Here is a 20323-nt window from a genome sequence, read left to right on the forward strand (position 1 = left end):
CAAGAGTCCAGGGGACATGCTACCCATAGTGGACCAGCCCAGGCTCCTGGGAAGTTCTGGTAGAACAGGCAGGAGAGGTGATGTCTGCGCATAGAAGAGGGAGGGGTCCGGTTTTCCTCTCTTGCACTATCCAGTAAGTGCAGAGAGCTAAGGGAATAGTGGCTGTGGCCACCAAGTAAAGGAGATGGGGCTTGATCATGTGGCTAAGTCAGCACTGGGGTTCCTGAGCACCCAATGTAGGCTAGATTCTGTGGTAGATGCTGGGAGGCATTGGGGTACCAGCCAGCTCTGCCCTTATAGAGTTCTCAAGTTGGTGAGAGAGATGTGCAGGGACCCCAGTTAGAGCATAATTTGCACAGTGCCTCCATCCATTGAATGCTTGGCACATGGTGCTAATAGGATGCGGGCAGCACCCCATTCATGCCTCACAACCACAGTGGAGGTCAGAGCAATTCTTATCCCATCTCACTTACAAGAAAACACTCACAGGGGTTAAGTGGCTCCTTCAAGATCACTCTTCTAGGTGACAGAACCCACCAGCAAACCCAGCACTGTCTGAGCATTCAGCCACGATGCTCTGTGTTGTGCGAACACAGCAACAAACTCTGCTGTGGACGGGGGGACAGGGCTATGTCAGGGTGGGCTTCACACAGCAGGTGACATTGGAGCTGGATCTTGAGAAGTTGGGAATACACCAGAAAGGGGAAGGGTACCTTTCATTTCAGGCAGAGAGGACAGAATAGGCAAACACAAAACAACATGGTATGTGTGGGGACTGGGGGAGCTTGGAGCAGTTAGGTGGGCTTGGAACTAGCCAGCTGGGGTCACATCACACAGGCCCATTTTGACAATTTTGACGTTGTCCTATAAGCCATTGAAGGGTGTTGGGCAGGGAAGGGACATGGTTACGTCTGAATTTTAGATAAGTCTTTTCGGTGGGATGGGGTGGTGGGGAGAGGATGGGTGGAAGGGAAGAGATACAGGCTAGGAGAGCAGTGTGTGGGGAATGAGAGGTGCCTATGCAAGCAGAGAGAAGAGGCCTAGCTTAAGGCACGGTGATGGTGGGGGGCAGCCGAGTGTGGTCTATTCTTGACTCCTCAACAAGGTCTGGGATGTGTCTGTGTCCAGGAGCAATGCATCCTCTCTCTGTGTCCCCAGCCTCCTGCACACAGACTAGCAGAGGTAGGAACTCCATCAATGTTGGAGGGACAACCAATGACGGACTTTGCCTACCCGTGTGACTTGACTCTGTGTCAGGATGCCACACTCACGGGGCTTGGGGGGAAGGGTGGCCAGAGACAGGGTGTGGGGTGTTAGCTGGACTACCAGTTCCTGGGATTGTCAGTTGGTTTTGAAGGGCAGGACGTGAGTGGCCCTGAATCTCTGGGGCCAGTCCTAACTCTAGCCTTGGCTGGTTTCTGGGGTCATTGCCAGAGTGTCCTGGCCAGAAGCAAGGGTAAAACTGAAGGTTTTCTGGGACCTCTTGAGCTCTGTGGGTTGGCCCCCCTCCTCTCAGCTGGCATCCCATGGAGCTCTGGCAGTGCCGGCGGACAGAAGAGGACAGACAGACCGAGAGCTGCTGTACAAGGTCTTTTGCTTGTTGTCATGGTTGGTTTGGTACATCTTAGCATCTGCGTCGTACAAAGGGGGAGCAACAGCCATGGCTTTTGGTCAGGTTCAGGGGGGCATGGGGGTTGCCCCTCCCCTCCCCCCAGGCACTGACACATTTAAAGGAAGCAGAGCAACAAGGACACGGCACAGTGGGAAATGGATTCCCCCACGCAGGCAGGATGGTCGTCCTCACCTGGGTCTCAGTAGGACCCCCATCCCCACCCGAGGGCCAGCAGGAGCACCTCTCATTCTCTTTCCAGTGAAGAGGGTGGGGCACAGGAGTGGGGAGGAGAGCAGGGGACATGTGGGGGGAGTCATGTCCTCAGGCCTGAGAGATGTCCCGTCATCTGAGCCAGTCTGACCCCCAGCCCCCTGTGCAGTCAAGGGTTTGAGGAACCTAGAAGGATGGAGCAGTTCAGTGGTGGTGGTGGGCAACCCTGCTGGCTGGGTACCAGGGGCTCCCGGGGCTGGTGGCTCACCCCATTTTACTCTAGCTCTGAGCCTTCGGGGAGGTTGCTTTGTCCACCAGCGGTCCCACCTGAGAGGGACCTGGGCTGAAGAACTTCTGTTCTGTTTCTATTTCCCTTTCTCTCTCTCTGGCTCTCTCCCTCTCTCACAGCTGGGAGGGTCTCTGGACCTCCTGCTTGCCTTTGGAGGAGACACCTTTGTAGTTAAGGACACTTTCTGGACCTGGAGCAGAGGATGTACCTGTGTGGAAATTCTGGACATTGCCAGTGCCCAGCACAGGAGATCCAGAGAAGCACTTCCCTTCTCTCTGCTGGTCCGCTCCCAGGCACACAGCACAGCAGTGGCCGTCCCTGGCAAGCGGGCATTTTGTTCTGTCTTCACCCACATGCAATGATTGCTTCTTCCTGTTCTCCTAGCTGGGGGATGTCTCCCTTGTATGTTGTGTGAGTGCATGCTGAATTCTGGGGCCACTCCCTCCCTGCCCCACCTCCTAAGTGTGTCACATGCACACTGCCCCATTTGTGTGTGACACACTCTTCCCCCTCCCACCTTATACACCTCCCACCCCAGGTACTTCATGTGACCATCCCTTCCCTGCTCGAACACCTCACAAATATTTTGTGCTCCCACAAGTGTGTTTGCACATGACATCCTCTCTGGGCCACATATTAGCCTCTCTCCACAGTAAGGTCTGTGTCAGGAATGATGGTCATCGTGTTCCCCTGGACCCAAGAGTTATGGTGGTATGCCCCAGGCAGAAATTCTCCCCCTGTCCCTGCCTCCAGGAAAACCTCCAGTCGTCCTGCTCAGAAGCAGGCCGGAGGAGTCTAAAGGAGTCCAGGATGTGCACCAGACTAAGCCAGCCAGCCTGGAAGGCACTCTCATATGGGAAAAGCCCTGAGCCTGCTCTGGGGGTGCAGAGGGGCTGTGAAGACTGTGAGGGATGTCACTTGGGGATCTGGGGTTCCTCGGGCCTGCTCATCTGAAGCTCCCTGGGCCTCGGTCTTCACTGTCCATCTGGCACTCTCTGTGCCCTGGTACCACCTTTGAGGTCTGCGGGCCCCTGTCAAGAGGGAGAGCTTTCTGAACACTTGGGATTCACCCCTGTGTCCAGGTAGGACCTACACACAGGGTCTGGGGAGGCCTGGGGCCCAGGACTGGGCTCTGCCTGTTTCTGCCCCAGGACCCCGGGGCTCCTGAGAATGACCATCCTGCCCGGGATAACAGATACAAACAGACAAGCAGACAACAGGGGTGCAAGGTGGCTCCCCATCACAGAAACAGGTACAGACACAGACACAGGCCCCCTGGGGGGACGGGACACAGGGGCACAGGGGAGGGGGTGTGGGCGGGGGAGAAGGGCAAGTCCAGGGAGCTGGAGCTGCTGAGGCCCTGCTCCCCAGAGAAGGGACAGACCAGGGGACTTTTCTAGTTCCCTAAACATATGGATTGCTTTGTCTCATCTTTAAAGTATTGCAGTCTAACTGATATGGCTTTAACTATTGGAAACAGACAGAGAAGACCCATGTCTCTCTCTGAAATAAAAGCATAAATTCACTAAAATGGAAAACCTGCAGAATGCAAACTGGGGCCAATGGGGCAGGGGCTTCGGGACAGGCAAGTCGCCCCCTCCCTATCCCCTGCTTTTGGGGTAGGCCCTGGTGGGGGCCCAGCATGGCTTCTTGGGGCACTGCCTGGGTCTGTCCCAGTGGACTTCTGAGGACTTCAGGCAGGAACCCTCCAAGGGCAGGAGGACTCTAGGCCAAGGACAAGGTCTCCTCTTGGATGTGGCCATCTGTGACTAGTGGTTTGGGGACCAAGAGGGGTCATCTTACCTATGTTCCTTCTCCCCAGGCACACGTCCTGCACACAACTGCCTTTTCAGAGCCAAACACATGCACACAACAGTCTCAGCATATCTGGCAACTCTCTCAAACACATACTTCTACAACATCTAACACATTCTCATCACTCCTGACATACATGCTATTTTTGAAAACAAATGCAGATACTAGCTAACACATGCAAGCTCTAACACACATATGAGATGGTTAGTACACACATATGACACAATCTCAACTCACACATACCACCTCAAACAAGCATACATACACTAGGCTGCCTAACATACATCACACAGGGATGTTGACTAACACACACACACACAATCTCAAGACACTCTAATCATAGGCTTATATGTATAATCTCTGGGCATACAATTGCTGATGCAGTCTCTGCCATGTACATTCACGCATGCCTGGACAAACACTTTCCTCTCTCATTTGCTCCATGGCTTCCCAGTTCTCACACAGCTTACTGAGAAGGAGGCCTTGACAATTCGGGGTGGGGGGAACAAATGCCAGTCTCACACATCCCAGAGGAGAGTTTGTTCTTGGCCAATAAGATGAAAGAACAGATGCCCTCTGTCAACTGGGGACTGGCTTTTCCCAAAAAGTTTGGGGCTTTGGCCAGGAAGGGTCCTCCTGTGGACCGTGGGGCCCTGGAAGCACATGAACAGGATGAGGTGAGAAAGAGGGGTGGATAAGAAGGGGGGCAGCCTGGCTGCACCAATGGGGGAGTCCCATGGCATGGGCCATCGCTGCCCAATGGCTCCAAGTATTTTCTGGGGGGCCTGGGCAGCCCCTTGGCTGGGCAAGCCGGGCCCAGCCTGGCAGTGGGGCTCCAGGACCTAAGTGGAGTGGGGGGAAGAAACAAGGGGCTGCCTTACCCTGGGGCCCCTCCATAGATGAGTTAAAGTCCATAGAGGATCCATTTGGAGGGACTGGCTTGGCAGGGGCTAGGCCTCTTCAGGTGGGGGTTGGGAGAGGAATGCTCCTAGACTGGGTGTCATCAGAGGGAGGAAAGAAGGAGAGCCCCAGCCTCCTGCCCAGACCCAGGCCTGGCCAGAACAGAACAGGCCAGCCTCAGGCTAGGCCCTAACAGGACAGACTTACCCTGACTCCCTTCCTCAGAGCCAGGCCACTCAATGCCCCTGCCCTGACCTGGAGGCCCACTGGGGTTTAGAGGCCAAAGGTCAGCATGCTGGGCAGGGCTGGAATGTGTCATTACTTTGGCTGGCTGGGGACAGTGGTCCTCCTGGCAGTGGGGTGCATGAAGGAATGTATGGGGATTACCACACCGGCACAGACCTTAGGCTTCTGGAGGGGGCCCCCCAGTGCTTCCTGTACTGGGTTCAATACCCCCTGCTGGAGAAAAGCTGTCTTCTTCTTGTCAAGCAACTTGGGAGCGAGGTGGAGGCTGGATACCCTGGGATGAAGGGAGTGTGAAGAGTGCTGAGGGGGAGGAGCCCCTGGCCAGCGAAGGGGGACAGAGGCCAACTGAGGTTTTCCCCTTCAGAACTGAGACTTAAATGAATAAAAAGAAAAGAAAGAACCAAAAAAAAAAAAAAAAAAAAAGTAACAAGTGGAGTGGGGATGTGGTGGGAGGGCCGGTTACTTCTTGAACATGTCCTGCAGTGGCCCGGGCAGGTATTTGAGCACCGTGTCCAGGATGCTCTCCTCCTCCTCCTCCTCCTCGTCCCCGCAGCCTGCCGGGATGGCCTTCTTGGGCCGGGTCAGGCTCCCTTCGCAGGGCTGCTCCAGGGCTGCCTTCTCCTCAGCCTCCTTCTCCTCCTTCTTCTTCAGCCCATACTGGGGAGGGGAAGGGTGGAGAGGAGCATGAACAGGGCAAGGAGAGAGCTGGATCTCAAGGTCATGCACATGTGGCTGAGGCAGCTCATGGGAACTCCCTGTGAGCCCAAGGGTCCTCTCATCTATAAAATGGGGATAAGGGCACATTCCTTGTGGGATTGTGCTTGCCTTCAGTTGGTATTTAATAAAAGAGAGATGGTGCCTGGGGTTTCCTTTAAAATTAATACCTGCCCACATAATTTCTTTGCTCTTTTGAAATCCTCCAAGATCTGAAAACTGAATGTTCTCCCACAGGCTTTGGGCCCAATTTTGGTGACAAAACTTGACTGGAATTGATGGAAGCCTACTCATACCCTTGATTTATCGCAGTATGAGCAGACAAGTATTGAGCTGTTTGGCATAGGGTGGCAGCTGCAAACTCACTGGGAGTGACACATAACAGTGCTCAGGGCGCTATAGTACTTTCCCAAAATCCCCAAATTCTGGGCTCCAAACTTGTTTGGTCTCCAGGATTTTGGGTACAAGGTTGTGGACCTGTAGCAGCAAACGTTAGGGAGCACTTACTATGTCCACTACCTTTTTTAATCCCCAGAACGGTCCTTGAGGGAGGTGTTCCTTGACACGCATTTTTCTGATGAAAAGAGTGAGACTCAGAGAGAACTAGGTCTAAGGTGAGAGCTGGGATTCAAGGGAGCCCGAGGTTTTGGGAAACCCTTTTAACCCCTTACATTCCAGGATGGGCAAGAGGGTGGTGCTGACCTTGTCTCGTATCTGCTGCCGGACCTTCTCACGCTCGGCCTCCATGCGTGCGTGCTTGGCCTTGCGCTCCTCTTCTTGCTGCCGAAGTGCCTCCTGCCGCTCCTCCTCCTTCTTCTGTGCATCAGGGTCCTTCTCCTCCTCTCCGCCCAGCATCTTCCCCATGTCCTTGGTGGCCCCTGTGGGGAATGGGTTGGGGAGGGAGAGGACAGGGTCATAGAGGCAAGCCTGGGGATGGGGGGGGCCTGGTGTGCTGAGGCCCCTCCCACCTGGGTCTGGATTGGGTAGCGGGCATGGGATGCAGGGCTAGGGCCTCACCTCCAAGGGCCTGCTTCATGACGAAGTCCATGCCTACAACTCTGTTTAATGTGCCCTAGCCAGCAGCCAAATTTGCATGCAGCACTTCAGGCAGGCCTGGCTTGGGGAGATGTGGCAACCTGTCAAAAGAAGAGTTGGGGGTTAGATGGGAGAAGTTTCTGCACAGGCAGGGCAGTGGAGTTGGACAAACGACCGGTCACCCTGGTTCAGGCATCAGGTACCATCAGCCAGAGGCCAAGACCCAGTGCCTGGTATCGCATGGAAAGGGATGGAAAAGGGCTGTTTCCTGAGCACTTGCTATGTGCCAGGCACATGTGTGCTGCCAAATGGCTTCTGATCCCTATTTTAAAATTTTCATCTTGACCATGTTGCTTTAATTTGATCGAAGCCAGGCATGTTGGAAAAAGCCCAGAATTTGGACAGAGGCAGAGCTGGGTTCTAATGCCACCCTAACTCCTTATTTGCCATGGGAATTCCACGCAAGTTATCCAATCTCCTTGAGCCCCCGTTTCCTCCTCTATGAGATAGAGATGGCTGTGCCTCCTTTCTCAGGGATACTGTGGAGACTGGAGAGAATTCCAGCCTGGACCACTGCATCAAGCCCTAGAAGGAGTGAGCTTGCGCTCGGGGCCCCAGCAAATAAGAGGTAGGTGAAAAATTGAGAACAGCCAGCTTACATGAACATATCCAGACTTCTGAAATTAGACAAATGGAGAAATAAGTTATTTTCATTGCATAAAACATGTAAGTTTTATAGCTTAATATTGATTTTTATTTTGAATTACACAGAGGGGGTTGGAGACACAATAATCTTCTTGGGGCTAAGGGCCTTTAAATTACCAAGCACTGGGCCTCATAACCACTCAGCTTATGTTTGTCCTCATTTCCCTCTCCCTAAATCACCGACTTTCAGTTTTTATTATTATTATTTTGCCTCAGAAGATTTTCTCCAAATAAAATCTTAATGGGAATCTCAATATGCAAAATACATAAAAATGGAACTGTTCCAACCATAGTGGGAGGGGAAGGGTAGCGGGCCTGGAGCCTCCCTCTATACTTGGCCTCTTTCTTACTCCATTCTTCTAGCATCCCTGAGAATTTGAACCCAGATGCTCTAACTCTTAGAGACTTCCTTTTTATTTTAACCATTCAGTTTCACTGGTGCTTTCATAGGCAAAACTACCGCAAATCCTTTTTCAAGCATGGAGGGGGATATCCATGGGGATGGGGATCTAACAGCCAAAGTGTCATGTACCTTGATGGTCAAATTGGGCCAGGTCTACTCCCCCAGGACTTTCATTCTACATAGACTTGGGGTCTTTTTGATTTGCTAGGAGGATAAAGGGGTCCTGGGAAATGGTGGCAGAGGAGTCAGGCTGGATATTGCAACCAAGTTGAGTTCAAGGTCACTGGCTGTTTATTGATGATGGATTTTCCTCGTTTCTTTCAAAATGAGAAAACATATTGGCAGACTGAGATCTTTTCATACCATGGGGCCTGAGAGTTTGAGGACTTCCACGTGATCAGATCACCTGATAGGTTGTTTTCAGGAAAGTCATGATGGAGTAGAAAACCATCCACAGGGACTTTGGTATCAGTCACACCTGGTTTGAAATCTTGGCCCCCAACCCTCACTGTCTGTGGCTCCCTGGGAAAGCTTCAGTTTGCTCCCTGCAAAGTGAGGGAGTATTAAGTCTACCCTGTGCTGATGTATGAAGGGGAAGAGAAGATACTGGTCAGGTGCCTGGTGTGTAGCAGGTGCTAGTTAATGTCAGCTATTGCTGATTGCATGTTTATGAGGACATGCCAGAAAGGAACAGGATTTCCAGGAAATGCAGAAGGACCCACCCTGATCTAGAATTCTGAGTTTGAAGGTGGCTCAGCTCAGTCAATCAAGATATTTTCATTTGACTAAAAACATTGTAAAGAGACGGCATTTCTAAGAACAGGAAAAGAATAATAACCAAATGGTTTCAGGAACTCTTGGGTTCCTCCTCTGTGTTTACATTTAGCTCAAGGAATTGCCAGGTGGTTGTGGAGGACGCAGGACTCTAATTTGAGATGTTTCAAATTGGTCCACAGGGCACCTAACTTGCTGCTCTGGCAAGCATCTCTCCTGAACCAGATGATCTTCTGGGCCCTTTTCCCAGCTCTTCTTCTGAAGCAGTTCTGCAGCATTTGAACTGCTAGCCACCCCACTGTATCCTCCAACCTCTCTCCTTTCTTGCTTCTGTGACTCAGTTCTTTCCTCTCCCTCCTCTCCTACTGCTCCTTCTCCCCTCCCTTCCTTTGCTGCTGCTTTTCTTCCTCTTGCCTCTTCAGAAGTGTGTTCTCCAGGACTCTGACCTCAGTCCTTATCTCCTTTTCATCTCTAATATTTCCCTGGGAGAACCACCCTTTCCAGGGGCTTTATGACTGCTAACACTGATGACAGCTAGATGTCTTATCTGAGCACCAGACCCCTATATTCATTCATCCAGTAAGTATTAGTTGAGCACCTGTCATGTGTCAGGCAGTGACAGTGGGGATATAACAGTGAACATGACAGACAAAGTCCTGTGCTCGTGCAGATTACATTCTGGGAGTGTGTGTACTGTGTGTGTGTGTGTGAAACAGGCAATAAATAAGTCAAGAAATACACTTGCCTCCCTCTTGCCTGCCTTGCCCTGGATGTCCCACAGCACCACTCAAACTCAACATGCCACTAGAAATCTATTTTACGTTTGGTAGTGTATATATGTCCATGCCACTCTCTCACTTTGTCACAGCTTACCCTTCCCCCTCCCCATATCCTCAACTCCATTCTCTAGTAGGTATGTGTCTTTATTCCCATCTTACCCCTAGGTTCTTCATGACCTTTTTTTTTCTTAGATTCCATATATACGTGTTAACACACGGTATCTGTTTTTCCCTTTCTGACTGACTTCACTCTGTATGACAGACTCTAGGTCCATCCACCTCACTACAAATAACTCAACTTCGTTTCTTTTTATGGCTGAGTAATATTCCATTGTATATATGTGCCACATCTTCTTTATCCATTCATCCAATGATGGACACTTAGGTTGCTTCCATCTCCTGGCTATTGTAAATAGAGCTGCAATAAAATAGATTGCTAGTGGGAAGCAGCCGCATGACATAGGGAGATCAGCTCGGTGCTTTGTGACCACCTAGAGGGGTGGGATAGGGAGGGTGGGAGGGAGGGAGGCGCAAGAGGGAAGAGATATGGGAACATATGTATATGTATAACTGATTCACTTTGTTATAAAGCAGAAACTACACCCCACTGTAAAGCAGTTATACTCCAATAAAGATGTTAAAAAAAAAAAAACCTCAACATGCCACCTCTCTGTCACCAAACCACCTCCTTCTCCAGACTCCTCTGCTTCCTGTATTCATTCAGAAAACTTTGATTACCAACCCCAAGCCCCCGCATGCAAAGTAATCTACTCAAGGGATGAGTCTTCTCCATGTTTACATCCTGTCACTCCAGGTGCCTCTTACTCCCAGCCTCCTGGGATTACTTAGCCAAACTTCTTGGGTCCACCTCAAGGTCCTGCTGCTGACTCCCAGCACGGCTCTTTTAGCTGTTAAGCAATTTCTTCACCCTGTCGAGAGATTCCACTAACCAAATTCTTAAGGCCCAACCTACTCCTACCCCATCCCTCTCAGCAGGTGATTTCCGTGCCACTTTATGTAGTGTGGTACAGCGGAAGGCTTGTGAGCTCTGGTGTCAGGCACACCTGACTCAGATCCTGAATCTGCTGCTTTTTAGCTGTGTGATAGTGAGTAATTGACTTAACCTCTCTGAGTCTCATTCTTCTTTATAGAGCGAGGATTATAATACCATTTTGAAGGCTTAGAATTAATCTATGAAATGTATTTTGCATATGATGCGGGCTCAGTAAATGGTTCTTGTTATCATTACCAAAACAATTAACTCCCCTCCTAACTCCCAAGGAAGAAGTCTCCCTCCTTCCCCCTGAAGCCAATCCATCTGCCTGAGCTCCAGATTTTCCCTCTTTACACCTTCTCCTTGATCCATTTTTTACTCCCTCTTCCTCACACCTTCAATCTCTTCTCCATACGTCTCTTTTATCCCCTTCCTTCTCCAGCTCCTGCTCCGAACTCTATCTTTCTCTTAATCTCTGCCCTCTAGCTTCATGATCCAGTAGTTTCCACTTGGTGTCATCACTTCCTCACCTCCCAGTCAAACCCTCTGGCTCTGTGAGATCGGAGAGTTGCAGCCCCTGCACTGCTGCTGAAGCTGCCTTACTCAGAGTTGCCAGAGTCCTCCTAATCACCAGACCCAGGAATGTTTTCACAGCCCTCCTTCTCCTTCTCCATCCCTCTGTAGTATCAGATGCCGATGAAGACCCCTTACCTCCCTCTCACCCACCCTGCCTTTTTTCAGCCTTCTTCTTGAATTTCCTGAATGCCATATGACACAGCACTCTTGTGGTCATCATCTTACTTCTCCAATGGTCTTCTTTTTTGCTGATTCCCCCTCCCACTGCCCCTCCCTCTCCCACTGTCTACCTGGGAAATCTCACCTACCCTTATTGGTTTATGCACTTCTTCAGTCACAGACCTCTCCCTCTCCCTCTCCCCAAACCTGCACATTTAACTCTTTGCTGGATATTCTTAAATTCATTCTATCCAAAGATCAACCTCATCCTTGTCTCCCCTCCCCGCCAGCCACCTTTTCCTCCAGCATTCCTTCTTCCAATTGCCTCAGTGGAAAACTCCACAGTCAGGGAATTCTTCATTCATTCATTCACTCACACTACAAATATGCTTTGGGCATCTACTCTCTGCCAGGCATTGTTCTGAGTGCTGGGGTTGTGGCAGGGAACAAGGGAGTCATAGCATTTGTTCTCACAGCATTCAGTCAGTTGGGGAGGTAGACGCTGGGCAAAAACCACACACGGAATTGGCAAGTTATAATTGGGACGGGGTGCTGAGGAAGAAGGTCCAGAGATTATAGCTCCACAGTGTTTCCTGCATCCACACATCCCCTCTCCTATGGCTGCTAATGCCTTGGTCAGGGCCTCGAGGTTCTGAATTTTTGCATAATCTCTAACTCTGTCCCTCCCCTACCTTACATCTATCCTCCGCAAGGCTGTCTGATTAATCTTCCTAAAGGGCAGATCTGCTCATGCAAACACATCCTGCAGTGGCTCCCCATGGCCTGGTTAAACCAGCTAGAGTCCTTGTGCTGACCTTCAAGTCCTGCAGAGTCTAACATCTGCCTGCCTCACCATTCATTTCCTATCCTTTGTATGTGGCTCTTTATCAGCTATACCTCCACACATATTCCTTCCAAAAACTCCTGGGCATCTGTTCATCTGCTATTTCTACATCCTTGGAACCTCTTAACCTCATCTCTGCCAGTTCAGTTCCTGGCCCCACTACTTCCTAAGTGACCTTGAGCAAATGACTTAATCTTTTCTCATCTGCAAGATGGAGACAATAATGTCTATACCCAATGCATGTTGTAAGCATTAAATGAAATAATGCAAATGTGATCAGCCCAGCATTTGGCACATAGTAGGTGCTCAGTACATATTCGCTGTCATCGTCATCACCACCGTCATCATCAGCGGCAGCAGCAGCATTAGTTTTCAAAGGTCCACTTCATACATCACTCCTCCCATGGAATCTCTCCTCGGTGAGATGTGATGGAGTCTTCCTCTTCTGAGACCCATGGCGCTTTCTAGGACAGCCCTGCCTGCCTCCAGCTCATGCACTCTGTCCAGCTCTGTGTCTTTCCCTTCCCAGTCACTCTGAACTCTTCCCAGGGCAGGGCTTGTATCGTGTGCTTTTCTCCTGTCCCAGCATCTACATTTCTTAGCTCATGGTAGAGCCTCAGGACGTATTTGCTGGGTTGAATTTAACGTGTGTCAGCGAGTATGTGAGAGTGTACGCGTTCAAGGTATGCTCCTGCGTGTCTAACTCTGAACTTAGGCAACGTTGTGATTCTGCGTAAGCGTGTGTGCAGGCGTGTGTGTAGATATTTTGCCATATGCCTGTAGGAGTGCTGAGGTCCAGCAGGTTGCGTGCAGTTGAGGATTTTGGCCGGACCGCCAGGAGGCGCTCCTCAGCGGGTCTGCGGGAAGACTTGGTCTATCCCAGCACGGGAAGGGTGGTGGTGGTGGTGGTGGTAGTGGGGACGTTAGGCTGGGGGAGGGGACACACGGAGGGGTGGGGGAGGGATGCTGCTGCAGCACCAGGTTTCCTTGCCTTCAGCGTGCCCGGGATGCTCCTCCAGCTTCCCCTCTCAGGCTCCCTCCTAACCCATCCTAACCCGAAGGCAGCTGAGGCACCTCCTCAGGCTTGGCCATCAGAGCCCCAGGAGGTTTTCAGGACTGGACCCCACCATCTGACAAGCAGACTCGGGCACCTGCAGGGTTTGTCCTTGTGGCTGTTTATCTGTTGTCTTTTTTTTAAATAGCTCATGTCCAGGCCATATTCACTGCAAGTCAGTTCAACACTCATTTGCCTTTTGAGGGGGACCCTACGCTAATGGCGGTGCAGTGACAGGGGATGTCCCTCTACTCCCCCGCCCCATGCCTCTAGAAGGGAGAAGCACTTGGGGAGGGAAAGGAGCAGTGGAGGATGGGAGTGGGTAAGGGACTGGCTCCTGCAGAAAAGCGGAAGCGGCGGGGGGTTCGTATTCTCCCGGCAGAAGAGGGGGACAGGAATCCTGGTGTCCCTCTATCGGTCCCCCACCGAGATCAACGTAGCCGGCAGTTCTGCCTCGAGCTCACGTTTGGCCACTGAGAGCACCCCTCCCCCCCAACACTTAGAGCTCCAACCTCAAGACCTGGCCTGGTCTCAAACTTTGCTGAGGGAGGGGGCAGAGTGGGGCCGGCGAGGGCGAAGAACTGATCGTTCCTAATGACCCCAGGCAGCTGACAGGTGCAGCCCAAACCTCCGCTCCTCCTCCTTCCATGACAGAGTCCTCTTCGTCCCCCACCCCCAGTCAACGTTTAGGTTCTCCTCCCCTGCACCTTCGGTTTGTCCGCCCCACTCCCGCCGCCCTCTGACTCACTCCGGTACCCGAACTGTACCCCTCAGGGGCGGCTCCCTCTCCCTAGGCGAAGAGGGCCCTGGCGGGCTCCAGATTAACCACAACCTGAAGTAGCTTAGATCGACGTCCCCCCATCCCTACCCCAAGAGCTCGAAGTTGTTCTCTAGGTTCAGACTTGAGTCTCCCGCCGCCCTCGGGGCGGTCCTGGCTCCCCGGGAGCCGGGCAGCTTCGGGCTTCTGCCCGAGGGTCTCCATCTCGGGGCCCCACCCCTCCTTCCCAGTTGGCTCCCGCTTCACTCCCTTCCCTCCGCCTGCTCGCTTCCCCCTTGCGGGGAGCTGTCCTTTCAGCACCACGGCGAGCGCGCCCTGGAGCGTCCCTGCTGCCGCCGCGCAGCCTCCCTTTCTCGCGCCCGGGCAGTCTTGGGGAGCTGTGCCCCCGAAAACCATACCCTGCAGCTTCCCGGGCTGCGCTGCGGCCTGGAGGCGAGAGCCCAGACCCTGTTGCCCACAGCCCGGCTCCGCCCTCCCGGCCCGTGGCCAGCACCGACCTGGAGGTCCTCGCAACCGTCTGAGCCACTGCAGGGCTCCGGCCGAACTCAACGAGGCGGTTCCTTCTGCTATTCCAGCTCCCGCTGCCGCCTCGTGCAACTCCGCCCGGTGAGCTGGGGCCGCGGCTACTGCTTCGGGCGGCTGCCGGAGGCGCCCTCCAATCGCGCCCGTCAGCCAGACCCTGACGTGCTACCTCTCCCTTTCCAGATGGGAAATTCAAATCTCTCTCTCTCTCTCTCTCTCTCTCTCTCTGTCTCTCTCTCTCTCTGTCTCTCCCTCCCTCCCCCTCCCTCCCCCCTCTCCTCTTCCTCCTCCTTTCTCCCCCTCTCTCTCCTCCCTCCCCCCTCCCTTTCTCCGTCTCTCCCTCCCTCCCTGTTTCCCTCTCTCCCTCTTCCGCCTCCCCCCTCCGTTTCCCTTTCCCTTTCTCTCTCCTTTCCCCTCTCTTAAAAAAAAAAAAAATCTCCACTCCCTTTCCTCCTCCACCTTTTCTTGTATCTTCTCCTCCAGACATCCACAGCAATCCCCCCTGAAGCTGCGTATCGTGGCCACAGCTCTTAGGACCACAAGCTTGCTGCTTCAATGTTCTGAGGGGCAGTGCGGGTCAGGGGATGGAGGGAAGGTTTTTTTTTTTTTTTTTTTTTTAAAGCAGAAATACAAGATCGCCTGCTCAGGAAAGCCCACTTTGATTCCTCCAGGCAGAACTGGTCACACTATCCTCAGATGTCCTGCCACCCCCAGGCACACCCCTGTTTCAGGGTCCCCTTTTCCTCTGTTTGCATGCCTCTTGCCTGTGAGCTCCTACAGGATGACAAGACCACCGTCAGATCATCTTTGCAGCCCCTCAGTATCCTGTCCTTCCGCATGAGCACTCAGAAAACATTGATGCATCATGTGGGCAAGGCCTCCATAGGGGTTCAGGAACATTCCACGTGGACCCAGAGGGAGGAGACTGCTGCAAAATTGCTGTAGACCTTGGGCAAGTCACTTGCTAGGCCCTTCTAGATCTGATATCCTGTGAAGAATAAGGAATTCTTTGGCAAAACCTATTCTAGAAGGCCATTTTTTCTCTCCTTTGCCCTGGGAAGAAAGGGGACCACCAAGAGGCAGGGCAACATCTGTCCCTCACCCCGGCCTTTCCTCCTCTGCTTACACTCATTTTTCATTTTATGACTCTCTCCTAATGAGCCTTTCCATTCTGATTGCCATCTTCTTGGCTCTAAAATGCTTCCTTTAATCCAGCCCAATGTGTAGGAAAATGGCTTCAGAGAGGAGGAGCCTTGCACCAGGCCTTTGAAAGATTTGCAGGAGTTTATGCATCAATCAGGGGTTATGTCAGAGTGGAGATGACTCCTGCTTCTGTAAGGCGATGGCTTCCTTCCAAGAAGGGAGCGGCAAGAGCTGCAGAAGGACAGGATCTGGGAAAGGAAGGAGGCATGATTTTATTCCAACAAGGGGGGACTATTCCTTTATACATTTTCACAGCAGAGGCCTCAAAATGGGGGACTCCCCACAAATCAGAAGTCATTGGTGGACCGACCTTCCTCATCTAGAGAGTCACCTTCTGAAGCTCATCTCTGTTTTCCCCTTACAGGCTGTGGGGCTGGGTGTAGGGGAGTCCCTCCCTTTATGGCTGAGTTTTCTCTTCTGTGTTGTGTTGGCCTGTCAGCTCATTTTTAATTTTTCTTCCCTTTCCAGAGGCAGACACTAATGGAAGGGGCAGAGGGGAGGCTGTTTGATTAGAGTGACTTAGAATTGCCACTAATGCCTGAGGGGAGTTCTGGGAAGGGAGATCTGACATCCCGTCATTTCAAGAGCCATAGTCCGCCTCTTTCCTCCTCCCTCCTCTTCCCTGTTCTCCTAGAACAGAAGCTCAGTGAGTGGGACCTGGCTGGCAGCACTCTAGTTACAACTGGGGTTTTTCCACAATGGGCATTGCCTTTGACATGGATGTTGACTAAGCTGGGCTAAAAATCCAACTTAGCCTTCAGAAAAATACTAAGCTCAGTTCTGGACACAACACTGTAAGATGGACTTTAGTAGGCTCAAGTACGGTTAGAAAAGAAGGAAGTGGTTGGGTGGTGGGTGTCTGGAAATCAGGTTCAATGAGGGATGGTGGAAGGATTTAAGGCTGTTTTACCTGGAGTAGAGAATGCTGAAGGGGGATTAGCCCTTGAAGGACTGACAAGTCTTGTTCAGTTTGTAATTCCAGCACTTAGCCTGGTGCCTGATAAAGCAGGAGCTAAAGAATGCTTGTGGAATGAATAAATGACCATTGCCAGGAAAGAAAAGGACTACTGTTTTTACTAGTGTTGAAGACAGAATTGGGGCAATGGAGGAAAGGTAAAGGAAGGCAGACAGAAGCTCTGAGAGGAAGAACCTTCTACCGGCTGGAGCTGTCCAACCATAGCACGGACTGCCTCATGTGAGGTGCTGAGTTCCCTACCCCTGGAAGATGGCAGTTGGGCAGTCAGTGACAGCTAAAGCACCCTTTGAACCCCAGTTTCTATGAGCCTATTAAGAACTGCATGAGCTGACATGAGTCATGTCTAGCTGCAGAAAATCTTCCTGGTGAACAAAAGGACAGCTCAGTCATGTTTTGGTGGCTTTATCCTTTGAACAATTAGGGGATGACATGAGCCACTGATGCTTCCTGTCAAAAAAAGGTAGTGAAAAGATAAATACTTGTTCCTGTTCAGTGTTACCAGCCTGGACATGGTTCCCAAATACTGTTTTATAACTACAGAAATGTTGCTAAATATTATAAACATTTCTTACTGATTATAATATGACGAATCATACAACTCTCAGGCCCCCATTGTGTCTCAGGTGCTCACTTTGGTGCTTTGCATAAATTACATTCTCTCCTTTAGTTCACATAAACCCCTATTTTCAAGATGGGGAAGACAAGGCCCAGGGAGATACAGTGAGTCTTTGGCAGATCCAAGATTCCAGCCCATGCCTGCATGACACTGAGCTCTGGGGTCCTTCCACCAGGCTGGGCTGCTTCTCTTCTGACACATCCCACAGCCTATGGAAATGTAATTTTTGCTCTGCCGATATTTTTTTTTTTACATTGACATTTATCATCTTCCCTGTTCTCTAGTTTCTCACTTAAAAAAAAACCTGCCATGAATTCACACTCAGATTGGGGTCTTCATGTCATGTGGGTTGTCAGTATTTCCTTTGTCTCCTGCATCTCTAATCCAGCCTGCTGCAAGTCGCCACCCTCCACGCTGAGCCCTGGCCCTTGCAGACCCTGCTTTGTAGACAGCTTCTAAGAGACACCTGGTAAGATCTGAATGCGGCTCTGCTTACGGTGTCTTACCCTGGCTGGCGCTGAATTTCCACCTTTATTGATGAGCCCTGTGGGCTGGGGCCGGGGGCCAGATTTTTAAAATGATACATACATGCCTTGAAGGTTCACTAACAAGCCAATCAAGAGAGCTAATGTCAGTACTTTGTGTGAGGATTGAGGAAGGGTGTGTGAGGAATGACAGCTGTCACAGACTATAAATGTGATCAGTGAGCATGGCTCTTGTCCAAAGGTCAACCCATTTCTTCCCCGCAGCCGCCTCCGTCCAAAGGGCACGCTGGCTGCCATGTGGGAGATGAGGAAGAGCTCGCTGGCTGGCCCTGACCTCAACTAGGAGTTGAGCCGGTCAGTGCATAGAGACATCTGAATGCTCCAGATGCTGACTCCACATCCTGTCATTCTAGCTTGAGCCTGCAGGGGCAGAGCCGGTCTTGGTTTGTGGGGGTGGCCGTGTGCCAGAGGCAGAAAGAGAACTATGGGGGTGGTGCAGAGGGAAGGGCTCTAGGCCACCTTGCTCATCTGACGAGTGCCTCCCCTCTTGTCACTAACAAGGCTATGGTACCATCACTGTCAGGTTGTGAGGTCAGGGTCCCAGTCTGTCTCCTTCAACATGCGGTGACACGGCGTGAAGGCAAACCACTGGTGTGCAAAGGTGACTTTGTGTGTGTGTGCCCACCTCTGGGGGCCGTGCAGGTGGGAGCGGGCAGCATCCATGTGGAGGGATACAGGTTCTAGTAGGGCAAGCGTGGGTTTGACACCATGTGACTCTCAGTGTGCGGTGGTGTATCCCTCCCGATATGAAGTGACTCTGGTGTGAATGTTATTGGGTGTAGAGCTAAGTAGGTTGCAGTTACAGTGGAATATGTTAATGGCATTGCGTGATGGTTGGGGTGTAAGGCATGGGTACTAGATGCAGCTCTGCAAGTTGTGCAGCCACAGAGGGTGCCATTTACTTAGACTGTGTCAGATGCAAAAGTTCTGGGGACATATCACCATTTCTGTGCAATGGTGCACGTCCTAAGTGTTGCTGTCCATGAGAGATGACGCATAGTGTGTTAGCATCAATTTGAAATGCTGCCATCATTGGTGGTAAGGGTGCAGGTGTAAGTGTGTCACAATGGGCTGGCACATGTGTCATTGTCATTGTGTGGGGCAGAAGGGGTTTGTATGTGCAGCCAGAATGTGTCATCACCACTGTGCAGACATACAGGCTAAATGTATCGCCAAAAGTTACTGATCCTTTCTCTTCCATTCTCCCCCTGCTCCCACCGCCAGAGAAATGCTTGGCAACCCAACCTGCCCCATCTGGGAAGCTGGAGAAATTTGGATTCTCCATTCTCCACTTTTGTTTTCAGAAAGATGGTCCCACGTTCCTCATCTGAATCCTGACTCATCGGTGGTACATGGAGTGGGTGTGGGAACCTCCTGAGGAAACCCTCTCTATTCCAGACCCTGTCCCCAACTCAGAGCCCCTCCCCAGCCCAGCATCTGCCTACAAGCTCCTTAGAGGTCCTCTGCTACCCTTCATCTCATCCCTACCCTCCAACATCCAAGCACTCATTAGCATGTCAAGGCAGTCTTCTTTCAGCCCACACACTGTACCCAGGGACATCCCCACACAGTTAACTCCCTCTCAGCCTGAGTTTTCCTGAAACCTTACATTTTCATGTCTGCCAGACCAGTCTGCATTTCCCCTACCATCCAACACAGACACGGGGGGGATGTTTTGGGGATAACTCCTTCCTCTCTTGCCACTGGTTCTTTTTCGAGCTCTCTGCTGTGATTTCTGCCTCCCCTCCTCCAACCTCAGCCCTTCCAACTCTCCAGGACATGGTTAGATCTCCCTGTCCATCCGGAATTCCTCCTGATGACCCCAGATGCTCATATCACCCCAGAGCCAGCCAACGCCCCTCACCAAGCCTCTTCATTTGAGTCCTAACACTGGACTTGCTCAGGCAAATCGGTGCAGCATCAACGTTTGCTCCGTGCCTTCAGGAAGTCCCCCTTCTAGAATGTCCCTCCAACCTCATGACACTTGGTCTTTTTTCCCCTCCCCCATGTGAAACTCTTGCTCAGAAAGATAATCTCTACACCTTGGAATCTTGTCCTTAGGCACGTGGAAACAGAATAAGAGTCCCAGAATGCTAGAATCATAAGCAAAAGGTCATTTTAGAATCACATTTAGAATCACAGAATCTAGAATGACAGGCTCTCTAAACACTGTATGTTCAAGAATGGCCCCCTCCTACTCAGATCCACTGCGGTTTGGGGGGACATGTTAAAAACATTGCAGACTCTTGGGGCTCATCCCGCGTGGATAGACCAAAATCTTGGAGATGGGACCCCAGAAATTTGCATCGGTTACCAAGACCCCAGGTGTTTTGGATACACCCACTAGTTGAAAGACCCTTGTCTTGGGTCAATAGAATCTGAGAATCATAGGACCCTGGTCTTGTAGGAAAAAATACTTAATCATGGAATCATATAATATTTTAGGACTAATAGAAGCTTAGATGCAACTAATTACACACATTCGCTCACAACTTTAGAATCTTAAATCCTATGAATCTTAATGTCTAGAATTGTGGAGTTAGAAGAGAACCTGCCGTGTAATTTTGTTCCTAT

General features: G+C 51.3%; 1 protein-coding gene across 3 annotated transcripts in view; it reads right to left on the bottom strand.

Annotated features, from left to right (window-relative positions):
* Positions 1-1577: 1577 nt before the first annotated feature.
* Positions 1578-20323, bottom strand: part of CPLX2 (complexin 2) — an 83223-nt gene continuing 64477 nt past the window's right edge. For 2 of the 3 annotated variants that reach the window (XM_067732804.1, XM_067732803.1), the window contains 3 exons: positions 6804-6922; positions 6489-6664; positions 1578-5729 (listed from right to left, as the gene is read on the bottom strand). In XM_067732804.1, coding sequence (XP_067588905.1) covers positions 5532-5729; positions 6489-6664; positions 6804-6834 — 405 coding nt within the window. In that variant the 5' untranslated portion in view covers positions 6835-6922 and the 3' untranslated portion in view covers positions 1578-5531. Of the gene's footprint in view, positions 5730-6488; positions 6665-6803; positions 6923-14384; positions 14653-20323 lie in introns of those variants that run through there. The other variant, XM_067732802.1, reaches the window with a different exon arrangement.

Source organism: Pseudorca crassidens, chromosome 3 (genome assembly GCF_039906515.1).
Source record: "Pseudorca crassidens isolate mPseCra1 chromosome 3, mPseCra1.hap1, whole genome shotgun sequence".
NCBI lineage: Eukaryota > Metazoa > Chordata > Mammalia > Artiodactyla > Delphinidae > Pseudorca > Pseudorca crassidens.